This window comes from Elephantulus edwardii, unplaced genomic scaffold (genome assembly GCF_000299155.1).
Source record: "Elephantulus edwardii isolate Elephantulus edwardi_28Jun2011 unplaced genomic scaffold, EleEdw1.0 scaffold00030, whole genome shotgun sequence".
In the NCBI taxonomy this organism is placed as follows: Eukaryota; Metazoa; Chordata; class Mammalia; order Macroscelidea; family Macroscelididae; genus Elephantulus; species Elephantulus edwardii.
In genome coordinates, this window is record NW_006399780.1 from 19974196 (window position 1) to 19986180 (window position 11985).

Sequence of the window (11985 nt, forward strand, 5' to 3'; positions counted from 1 at the left end):
CTCTTTAGGCTCATTGTCCCCCCCACCCCTTTGCCCCCAATATTAATGATAGCTGCCACTGGGTGGGACTCACACTGCCATTCACCGACTTTGTGGCGGTCCAGAAGAACAAGTGGTTAGAAATGGGCTCCTCAGGAGGGACTGGGACTCCTAGAGGTGGGGTGCTGACTGGAAAAAAGGCCCATTGTGGAAGTTGTCCAGCGATAAAGGTGCTTTAGACTTTGAGGTATCTGAAGAGAGCAAAGATAGGCAGTACAGCCAAAAGCCAATTACCAAGAAAAGGAATTTTAAGTCTAGTTTTATGTTTAGCATCATGTAAAATCCCCAAATGGAACAATAGTATATGCGAGTTCTTGATAGGAAGGTAAATACTTGGCACTCATTGCCGTGGGCTTGGGACTGATCCATAGCTGATCCTCTTGTGAGTTTCCAGAGGCTGTAAATGGCTTGGGCGGAGATTGCCCATCTTTATTCTGTGAAATGGCTGGTGGATTTGAACTGCCTGCTTTTGGGTTGGCAGTGCAGCTCCTTATCCAAAGGAATTTTGGGGCTGAGAGAATTGCTAAAATGAGAGGAAATATAAAATTTGGTAGTGGAAAACCAAACATTACCTCCAAACTATGAAAAGCGGTTCTTGTCACCGAAGTGGATAAAAAGTTAAAAAGCACTACATCTGCCAAAAAATGGGGAAAGTGATAGAGATTATATATTAATATTAAGGGGAAAAATGAACTTTAGATGGCCTAGGAAGGCTTTCTGGAGAAAAAGCACTGATGGTTTTAGAGGGTTACAGCACAAGTCGAGAGAGCGAAGAGGAGGGGAAGGGAGAGGAGACCACACCTGGCGATCACCTTTTTTCAAAACTATGAACTAAAAGATGTGAACTAACAAAAAACTTGGATTTCTAGAGATTTTCAGTGGTTTACAGAGTTCAGACACTACTTGATTGAATCTATCCTGACATAAAAATGGGATATAATTTTCGTGAAAAGGATCATGACAGTGGTTAATTTTCGTTTTAACATAACTAATTTGCAAACGTAAAGGAGCCCAGATGACCCAGTAGCTAAGGGAGAAGTTGCTAATGGCAATGTGCGCATTTTCAGTATCAAGGGCTCAGTCTGAAAGAAAAGAATCTGGTTGGCTGTTCCCAGAAAGATTACAGCCAGGTAAACCTTATGGGGCAGATCCACTTTGCCCATAGGGTAATTATAAATTGGGATAATTCACACAGCAATATCTAAAAGTAGTTATCAGGTTGTTTTTTTTTTTTTTTTTTTTTAATTATCCCTTGGGCTGATTTGGGTGTGCTTTGTCTTTAGTTCACATTAAGAAATATGTGTTGATGGAAGCTGAGCCCAAGCTATTCTTGATGCAAGCTAGTGGTTCTTAAGCTTGCCCATTAGAATCATCTGGGGAGCATTTAAGACATACTCTGCCAAGTTTCTCTCTCAAATCAATTAATCAGAAAGGGTCAGACATGGTTATTTTTAAAAAGCTACCCAGATGATTCTAATATACAGCCAGGATTGAGAACCACTGATATAGGTACTTCTTTGAATTCACAAAAGCTATTCTTTTACCTAAATGGCTGAAATGATTTATGTGGAAGAGCAAGCTGTTAATATGCTGCTTTTTTTGTTAATATACTTCTTGAAAGAGAATTGCTAAGAATGAAAACTTCACTGCAAGCTTCCCACAAAGAGTTTTAGACAATGCTACTGTTTTATCAAATTGTTTTCAGATTATTAGGAGATATTTAAAAAATACTTATGAAAAACAAAACTTCATAGTTTATCACAACATCCTTTATGCAGAAGTGGTAGAGCCAGTGTGGTTTGGATGAAAATGTGATTTCTGAGGCTTTAAGTTGCAGATGTCTTGTGAAATCATTGACATTGTTACTGTGACCCGTAAGTACTTTTCATTCAGCTACTGGCATATTGAAATTTCTGAGTAAGAAAATGGTAGGGAACGTAGGGAGTGGGCATCAACCCAAAATCTGAAGTCAAGCTTCAGTGCATTCAATAATGCCTTGTCAAAGTGACAGGATCTGCAATCAATAAAGCTGTTCCATTTAGCACCACAGTGAACAGGCTATCATCTTTACCAAAACAGAACAACAAAAACCAAAACAAAACCTCTGACTTTTGTGGAGATTTTAAAATAAAAATGTACCGCATAAGCTTTCCTTTCCGACCCAGGAAATTCCTGTTTTATCTGAAATCCCTGCAGAGCATTCTTTCATACTAGTTTTTCAGCCAGGTTGGATATGCTTGAAAAGGTAAAAAAACCCAGGTATTTATACAAGGATCATTTTAGAAATTAGCTGGAAATGAGACCCTCTATACCATCTGATTCGTTTTAGTTCTATCTATGGGTATGATACCCACTTGGGGACCCTAGAATTTATCCTTAAATAATAGGTTATATTTTTAGAATTATTATTAGTTAAAATTAAGGACTCTGTACTCCTGACTTAAAAAAAAACAACTTTGTTAGAAAACTTTTTCAGATTTTAGAATGGAAAGAATTTTAGTAGGTTTGTTAACGACTTTCACTGTTTTGAGACACCTATTAGAATGAAAATTTTTGTCCATTAAAAGACTGACATATTTCTTCCCTTTGAGCTTTAATTTTATCAGTTAAATTGTTTTTTCTCATATATTATTTTTTATTGGTAGTTAAGTGTCTAAAATAGAAACATCATTCAATATATGTACTTGCAAGATCTTTAAAACTGAAAATTTCTTATGGTTATGATAATGAAGAGTTGTTCACAATTGTTTAGGTAAAGTAGAGACAGATAGCTGGAGCCAACATACTTTTGTTTAAAAGAGAGTCCCTGGTAGTAGTGTGCCAAGAATAGTTAATATTCAGCTCTAGAAAAACAGAGTTCAAGATGACTGAGAAAAACTAGTAGTGATTTTCTTTAAATATCACTATATATAAGACTCTGTTTAGTCCACACTGCCTGTAATCATTGCCAATGTTGTTGAGAAACCTGTTCTCCATGATTTTCCTTGACTTTTAGTTGAATTCCTTCTTAGATACAAAAACTAGTCCCTCAGACTTTTATTAGTGTTGTCATCTAAGATGTAAATTTTAAGTTAAGATTTCTTTAGTGAATTCTTTTTTTAAAAAACTGGTTGCTGGTGAGTGAATACAAAGTCAGGAAAACCTCATATATTTTATGGTAGAATCTTAGTTCAGAGAGTTTTCAAAGGAAGTATATTATCAATCTTTTCTCCAAGGCACCTCAGTAGATTTGTACCGCCAACCTTTGCTTAGTAATTAAACAACAAGCAGTTACACTGCCAGGGGCTAAAGAACATTTGTTGTTCTTGAGAAACATTGACTTCATGTGTACAAGAAAGAACTACTTCAATTGCATGGAGGATTAATCTTCTATAGTACAGTTTTAAGAATTCCGATATTCCTATTATTCTGATTTCTTATTTTGAGGGATGTCAAATATTTAAGTGTAAGGATAATTTTCTCTCTGAAGTCTTTTTTTAAATTTTATTTTATTAATTTTAATGAACATTTACAGAGAATTTGGATTTCCATTCATTCACTGTTGCATGAAGTCTTTTTCTAATGTCTCCCTGGGATTAGATTAAGTCTTTACATTTTCTTGTAGCCACCATTTCCCTTGCCTATTTTTGTCTTAGTATTTTAAGTATGGTTTCTATCAGTTATTCTTAAAGTGTGTACACCAAACTATCAGTATTAGTTTCACTTGTAAACTTGAGAAAATGCAAGATTTGGGGTCCTGTTCCAGATCCACCGAATGAGAAATGCTGGGAGTGATAAGCCCAATAGTCTGTATTTAACAAACTCTGTATGTGGTTTTGATACCCATGAAACTGAGAATCATTGTCGTATGCTATAGTTGAAAATATTGTTCCATTCATAATAAACCTGGGTCACTACAGTGCTTAAGTGTAATGTTTCAAGCCTGTTAGGCACTTGACCATTTGACTTGAGAACATATTCTGAGAATGCAGGAGTGAAAACAACTATGGCACATCTATCTTGCTAGGGAATATATAAAAAAGAAAGATTAAAATATTTTTCCTTTACTTTATGCCATAGCTGCTTGGAAAACCTGAACAAAAAAGGACAGAGTATGGACCAACTACAAGATAGGTAACGGTAATGGAACCGATAGAATAAGTTTTGGTATGTATCTTCTTGTTAGGGGCCATCAATTCAACTCTGACTCATAGCAACCCTATGAATAAACTAATACTTGGTCCTATCCTGCAACATTCTCACCCTCTTCTTCATGCTCAAGCCCATTGTTTCACATCCAACTAAAATGAAATTATTGACAACTTCAATATTTTCTTTATCTGTCATAATGTTGCCTGTTAGTCCAGTGGGGAGGAGTTTTATTGAAGGCTGTAGTCTTTGATCTTCTGCAGTAAGTGCTTCAAGTCTTCAGTTTCTGTAAGCAAGGTTGTATCATCTGCATAATGTTGGGTTTTGGTGAGTCTTCCTTCAATCCTGATGCTACATTATCCTTCATAAAATCTAGATTCTTGATTTATTTGCTCAGCAGATTGAATAGATATGGTGAAAGAACACAACCCTGATACACACCTTTCCTGATATTAAGTCATACTTTACCCTCTTATTTTGTTTGAACAATTGCTTCTTGCTCTGTGTAGTTATTACATGAGCACCGTTAAGTGTTCTGGAGTTTATACTCTTCTCAGCATTATCCATAATTTATTATGATCCACACAGTTGAATGCTTTTGTATAGTCAATAATATAGAAGTCAACTATTCTCTGTTTTCTGCCAAGATCCATTTATGATCAACAATGATAATGCCTCATTGAATCTTGGTTGGATTTCTGGAAGTTCCCTGGTTTTAAATAATCTTCAGCTAGATTTTGCTTGTATGTAATATTAGTGATATTGCTCTATATAATTTCCACGATCTGTCATATCAAAAGTGATCTAGATATATAGATCTTTTCTAATTGGTTGTCCAAATAACTACCTCCTACAATTTTTACAAAGATTAGCACATCCAAGGTCACACCTGTTTGCTGAAATACCTCAACTGATATTCTTTCAATTCCTGGAGCCTTATGTTTTGCCTGTGCCTTCAGTGAGTTAGAACTTCCCTCAGGTTCTTGATTCCATGTGACTTCCTTAAATAGTTCAGTGTTGACCAATTCTTGTTCAGCTCTTTTATTTCATCATCTCTTTCTTTTGCTTTTGCTTCATTACATCGAAGAACAAGTTTTAGAGTCTGTTCTGACATCCATTTTGGTCTTTCTTTCCTATCTTTTGAATGACCTTTTTGATTTCTTCATGAATGATGTCAATGCCATCCCACAACTCATCTGGTATTTACTGTTAAATGCGTCAAATCTATTCTTCAGATAGTTTTTAAATTCAGGTGGGATAAGTTGAAGGTCCTATTTTGGCTCTTATGAACTTGTTTATTTCTTGTAGACTTGTTTAATTTTCTTCTGCTTCAATTTGAATTTACATGTGAGTATTTAACGCTCTGTTCCACAGATGATGCTTTGGTTTATTTTAATTGCTGATGTTGAGATTTCTTACTGCCTCTTTCCACAGATGTAGTTGATTTGATTCCTGTGTAGGCCATCAAGCGAGGTCCATGTGTATGTTGTTATTGTTAAATACCATCAAGTTGACTACAACTCATAATGGCCCTAAACAGCTCTGAACCTTGCCCTATCCTGTGCCAGCCTCATGATCTCTGTCCTGTTGAAGCCCATTGCGGTGGTCATTGTGTCATTCCATCTCATTGAAGGTCTTCCTCTCTTTTGCTGACCCTTTACCTCTCACACTATGATCTCTTTTTCCAAGGACTGATACCTCCAGAAAATGTCTTAAGTTTCACCATCCTTGCATCTAAGGAGCACTCTGCTTGCACTTCTTTCAAGACAGACTTGTTTGTTCTTTTGGCAGTCCATGGCATATTCAATACTCTCCACCAACCCCACAGTTCAAAGATTCACAGTTCAATTATTCTTCTGTTATCCTTACTTATTCTCTAGATTTCAGAAGTATAGGAAAGAAAAATACCATGGCTTGGTTCAGACATACCTTTGTCTTTAAACTGACATTTTTATTCTTTTGGAGCTGTCCTTGACAGTAAATTTTCTCCAATGCAACATATCTTTTGATTTCTTTGTTGTTGTTAGCATGGGTGTTGATTGTGGATCAAAGTAAAAGGAAATTGTTGTCAACCTCATTCTTTTTTCCTTCTGTCATGATGTTGTCTGTTGGTCCAGTGGAAAGGATTTTTGTTTTCTTGGTGTTGAGATGTAACCCTAATGGAAGGTTGTAATCTTTGATTTTCTGCAGTAAGTGCTTCAAGTCTTTCATAGTTTCTGCAAGCATAATTCAAGTTGTTGATGAGTCTTCTATGCTGAAGCCACATTCTTCTTTGTATTGTCCAGCTTCCTGAATGATTTGCTCTGTTGACACTGAACCATTTCAGGAAGTAAAAATATGACCAAGAATCAAAAGTACTGAAGGAATAAGCCCAAGCTTCACTGAGGACATTGGCAAAAAATAAGGTCCGAGGAACTGATGGAATACCATTTGAGGGTTTTCAGGAAAGAGACACAACCCTAGATGTACTCACTAGTCTCCATCAACAAATATGGAAGACAGATACTTGGCCAGTTGATTGACAGAGATCCATAAAAAACAAAATAGGTGATCCAGAAGAATGAGAGAATTATTAATAATATAATTAATATCACATACCAGTAAAAACTTGCTAAAGATTATTAAAAAATTACTAGAATGGTTCAATAGAGAACTGCCAGACATTCAAGCTGAATTTAGAAGAGACTGTGGCATGAGGAATATCATTGCTAGTGAGATGGTTCTTGGCTGGAAGCAGAGCCTACCAGAAAGATGTTTACTTGTGTTTTATTGACTATGTAAAGGCATTTGACTGTGTGGATTATATCAAATTGTAGGTACCATTGAGAAGAATGAAAATTTCAGAACACTTAATTGTTCTCATGTGAAGTGTGTATATAGAACAAGAAGCATTTGTCCTAACAGAACAAGGGATACTGCATGGTTTAAAATCAGGAAAAATGTGTGCCAGAGTTTGGGCTTTTTCCATGTGTAGTACCACTATATATAAATACATACATACATACATGCATACATATACATATATATACACACATACATATATGCATATATATACATCATTGATTATAAAAATTGTATCATATGATCTCTAGCTTCAGTTGGGTCACCAAGGCCTTATTTTCCAACTAGCCTTTGGTTTCTAACTTTTGTATTATTCTTGTTGTTAAGTGCCATTGAATTGAGTATAATTCGTAGTAACCCTATGAACAACAAATTCTAACCCTGTTCTATCCTATGCCATCCTCATCTCTGATACATTTGAGCCCATAGCCACTGTCACTGTGTCAATCTATCTCACTAAGCTTCTTCTCTTTCACTAACCCTTCACATTTCTAAGCATGATTCCTTTACAAGGAATAGCCTCACCTAGTAACTTGCCCAAAAATATGTGAGATGAAGCTTTGCCAGTCTTGCTTCCAAGAAGCACTCTGGTTTCCCTTTCTCTAAAATATATTTGTTTGTTCTTTTGGAAGTCCATGGGATTTAAAAAAATAACTGGCCTTTGAAAACCCTATGAACAATATGTGTTCAAGTCACCAATTATTACGACTCCATGTTGGTTGCTTGATTAATTTCAGACTACAGAAGTCAGTAAGTCCTCAATTACTTTGGCTTTGATATCCCTCTTCTTCTAAATCCTCAATTGCCATCTTCGGCCTTAGTATTTTGTGCATGTGTTTAAATAATGGTTGTATTAATTGTCTTCCTTTTAATTATCCTATCATTGACAGCATTCTACTTCAGGATAGATCTTGAAATACTCTTTTTAAAAAATATTCTTTTTGATAATGAAGGTAACACCATTCCCCTTCAATTTGCCATTCCCAGCATAGTAGATCATATGATTGTCTCATTCAGAATAGCAAATTCCAGTCCACCAAGCTCATAGTTCCTTGGATGTCAGTCTTTACATATTCCATTTAATTTTTGACAAGTAAATTTTCCTGTATTGGTATTTTGTACATTCCATGTTCTAATTAATGGATGTTTGCAGCTGTGTCTCCTCATTTCATGTCTTGCCATGTCAGCATACGAAGTTCTTCCAGTGTATAAAAGCTTTATTTCATCCATTATAAGGGTAAATTTCACACTGATGAGGCAACTTTAGTAGAATTTTTAGTCCCTCCCAACCTGAGTGGCTCATCGTCTGACACTATGACATACAATGTTTCCCTGCTATTCATACAGTTTTCTAGGGTCTGTTATTTCAGAAATGGATGGCCAAATCTGCTTCTCAGTCTATATTTGTCTGGAAATTTTGCTGAAAACTATCCATTGTGGTGACTCTGCTGGTATTTGAAATACTGATGTCATAGTTTTCAGCATCACAGTAATATGCAGACCACCACATTATGGTATGGTGGTATGCACCAGGGACAATAAATAATGAGCCTTTTATATTTTTCTTCCCCAAATTTTATACTACGGATGTAAGGGTGGTGGTTGTTATGTACTGTCAATTCAACTACAACTCATATTGACCCTATGAACAATAGCTCTGAATCATGCCCTATCCTGAGCCAAAATCACTATCTCAGATACACCTGACTTCATTGCCACAGTCACTGTGTCAATTAGTCTTGTCCAGATTGTTCCTCTTCTACACGACATCTACCCTTCTAAGAATGATGTCCTTCTTCAAGGACTTGTCCTTTCTGGCAACATGCCCAAAGTATGAGAGATGGAGCTTCAGAATCCTTGCTTCTAAGGAGCAACCTGGATTCACTCACTAGGATCTTAAAACTTGATTTTAGAGAAGAAACTTATGGTAATAAAAGTCTTACTACTTTTCCATATTAGTTTAAACTGCATTGATAGGATTTTTTTTTTTTGCAGATGAGATTACTGGTGACCAAGGTTTCTGAAAGTTTGCTTTACTTTAGTAAAAATTTTTAGCCCAAAGCATTGGTTTTCTTTGTACTTTACTATGTCCAGTTAAAAAAAGAAAAGAAAAAAAGCATTCCTCTTGGTCACCTATTCTGTAGGGAGCTGGGGTGCTAACATAAAGGTGGCACCTCTCTGGAAGTTCAAATCACCATTGGCTCTGCAGGAGAAAGATGGGTGATCTCTTTCCTGCAATTAACATCCCCTAAAACCAGTTGGAGGTCAGCTATGAGTTGATTCTGACTCTACAGCAATGGGAATCAGAGAGAAATGTCCACAAAACATAGTTTCTTCACACTCAACAGTGTTGGCTGATTGTGAGCAGAGAACGAGTATATAGTGAAGATTATACTTATATAAGATGCTAGCCATCTTATAGTCTAGCAGAATGAAAACTAAGTAGAGACATCAAACACTTGTTATGGGAAAACAGAGGAACAGTTTGGACTTGGGGACTCTAGGAAGGTTTTGTGGCAATTTCTTTTAAACTTTATTTTAAAAATTTTATGGTGATAAAACATATACAATAAAAAATTTGGCATTCCATTTTAAGTGTACAGTGCAGTGGCATTAATTACATTGAAAAGATTGTGCAATTATCACTATCCAAAACTGTTTCATTACTTCAGACAGAAACACTGTACCCATTAAGCAATAACTTCCTTCCCCTTAGGTAACCTTAGTTTTCTGTTTCTGCAAATTTACCTATTTTTATATAATTGGAGAAACATAATATTTCTAGTTTTATGTCTAGCTTATTTCATTTAGCATCATGTTTTCAAGATTCATGTACGTTATAGTATATGTATAGTATAGAACTTAATTTCTCTTTATGGCAGAAAATATTCTGTTGTATGTATTGACTTTGGCTGGGTTCTTTCTAAAAACAGTGTCACTTAAGCTAAACAGTATACTCAGAGAGAGGGAGAGAAAGAGATTAAAGGACTCACATACTTAAACAGAAAGTCATCTTAGCATCTTTGAAATGCATATAAATCTTTTTAAAGCCTCTTACAAATTTTATAACCAAGGAAAGCAAGTCCTAAGTCCATGCATCAAACTTCAGGAGAGACTTCTGACTCTTACAGATTCATGGTTGGCAGGTAAAGCAGGCCATTGGTTTAATTCAAAGAGATGGAGGTGATGTAGTTACATGTAGGATCCAGAGTGAACAAAATGTGAGCTCTGCCAGACTTCCGTATGTATTTGATGTAGGCCACATCCCTGATGATACTACCTTTCGACTGATTGACTATTTATAGCAGATCTCAACATGGCAGTGATTAAATGATATAAAGTGCCATCAAGGAAAGATTATTTCACACCAGAGCTGGTCAAGGGACTGACTTTATCATAACTGCCAGACCAAACTTATAGGAAAGCAAGTTGACATGCAATCTTAGCCATCATGTGCATATACTGCATTTTATTTGTCCATTCATCTATTGATGGACACGGGTTGGTTTTAGCTTTGTACTATTGAAAATAATGCTGCAGTGAACACTGGTATACAAGTGTATATGAGAGTTTCTGTTTTCAATTCTTTTAGGTAAATAATGAGTGGAATTACTAGGTCAATTGACAATTCCATGTTTAAAAGGTTTTTTTTTAAATTTTTTTATTCTTATATTTGTAACAAAAAATTTGCTGTTTCAATGTTCTTCTCATGTACATTTTAGTAATATCAATTATGTTCATCATTCTGTTCAATAATTACCAAAAACTGTTTTCAAAATTTTCTACTACTTTTAAAAGTTCAATGTCTCCTAAGCACTAGGCTCCCTTTCTCCCTATTCTCTTGCCCATCCCTGATAATCACTAATCTTATTGTCTCTATGCATTTATCTAGCCTAGATATACCATTTAAGGGAAATCATAACATATCTGTTTTTTTAACTTCCTTCACCCAGGTTAAAGTTTTATTTATAAACATTTTTAAACTATGACTTGAATGAAGGTTTACAGAGCAATTTTTTTAAATAAATTTTTTAAAACTTTTTTTTTTTTTAAATGTTTTTGTGTGTGTATGGTCAGATCTGACTGGTACAGAGGAGATTGTCTCCCTTCCTCAGCAGAGCAACTGGTGGATTCGAACCGCATACCTCTGGGATTGCGGTTCAGATTCTTGCCACTAGGCCACCAGAGCTCGCCAACAAAGCAATTTTTTTTTAAATTTCCCTTTTGGTATTCTTTTGCAAATTATCTTTTCATGGCATCATTTGTACACATTTTGTTCTATAACATTAATTGCAATACCCACAATGCCCCACTTCTTTCCTGAAATTCTGATTTCTGTTAATCCTTAAATAACTCTGTGTCTTCCCTTCATTTAGTGATATTGTACTGATCATTTCCTTATTAGATATTGTCTTTCCCTTCACTCATCTTAATATGTGCCCGTTATCTATTAAGTTTTACTCCCCTCTCATTTCCTGAAACCATTCAAGAATGGTTATATTTGTAGGAAACTGGAAGGATCCAGTGTGAAAACAATGTATACAAACTTTGTAAGTAAACCAGTATAAAAGAAAAAATTTATATATAGAAAAAAGAATGATTATATTTGTGTGCAAACTTTTCCTTTTTATAATTGTAGTCTTAGACAATAAGTGCCCCCTTTTGACTGACTTACTTAACATGTTCTCTAGATGCAGAGTTAACATAATGCCCTCTAGATCCTCGAGGAGCACAGTGTTTATGAATTGTTTTTTCTTGTACATTATATGAATGTTGTTTCTTTATCCATTTGCCTGTTAATGAACACTTGTGCTGTTTCCATCTCTTTGTTATTGTTAATAATGCTGCAACACCACAAGATAAAGGTAAATAATCCAATTGCAAAATGGGCACAGGATATGAACAGACACTTCACCAAAGAAGACATTCAGATGGCCAACAGGCACATGAAGAAATGTTCAAAATCCCTAGCTCTAA

At 35.5% G+C, this 11985-nt stretch overlaps 1 protein-coding gene across 1 annotated transcript in view; it reads right to left on the reverse strand.

Annotated features, from left to right (window-relative positions):
• Positions 1–214: 214 nt before the first annotated feature.
• The window catches only part of LOC102854225 (gametocyte-specific factor 1-like), a 22454-nt gene continuing 10683 nt past the window's right edge, over positions 215–11985 (reverse strand). The window contains exon 5 of the mRNA XM_006883987.1: positions 215–230. Coding sequence (XP_006884049.1) covers positions 215–230 — 16 coding nt within the window. The remainder of the gene's footprint in view (positions 231–11985) is intronic.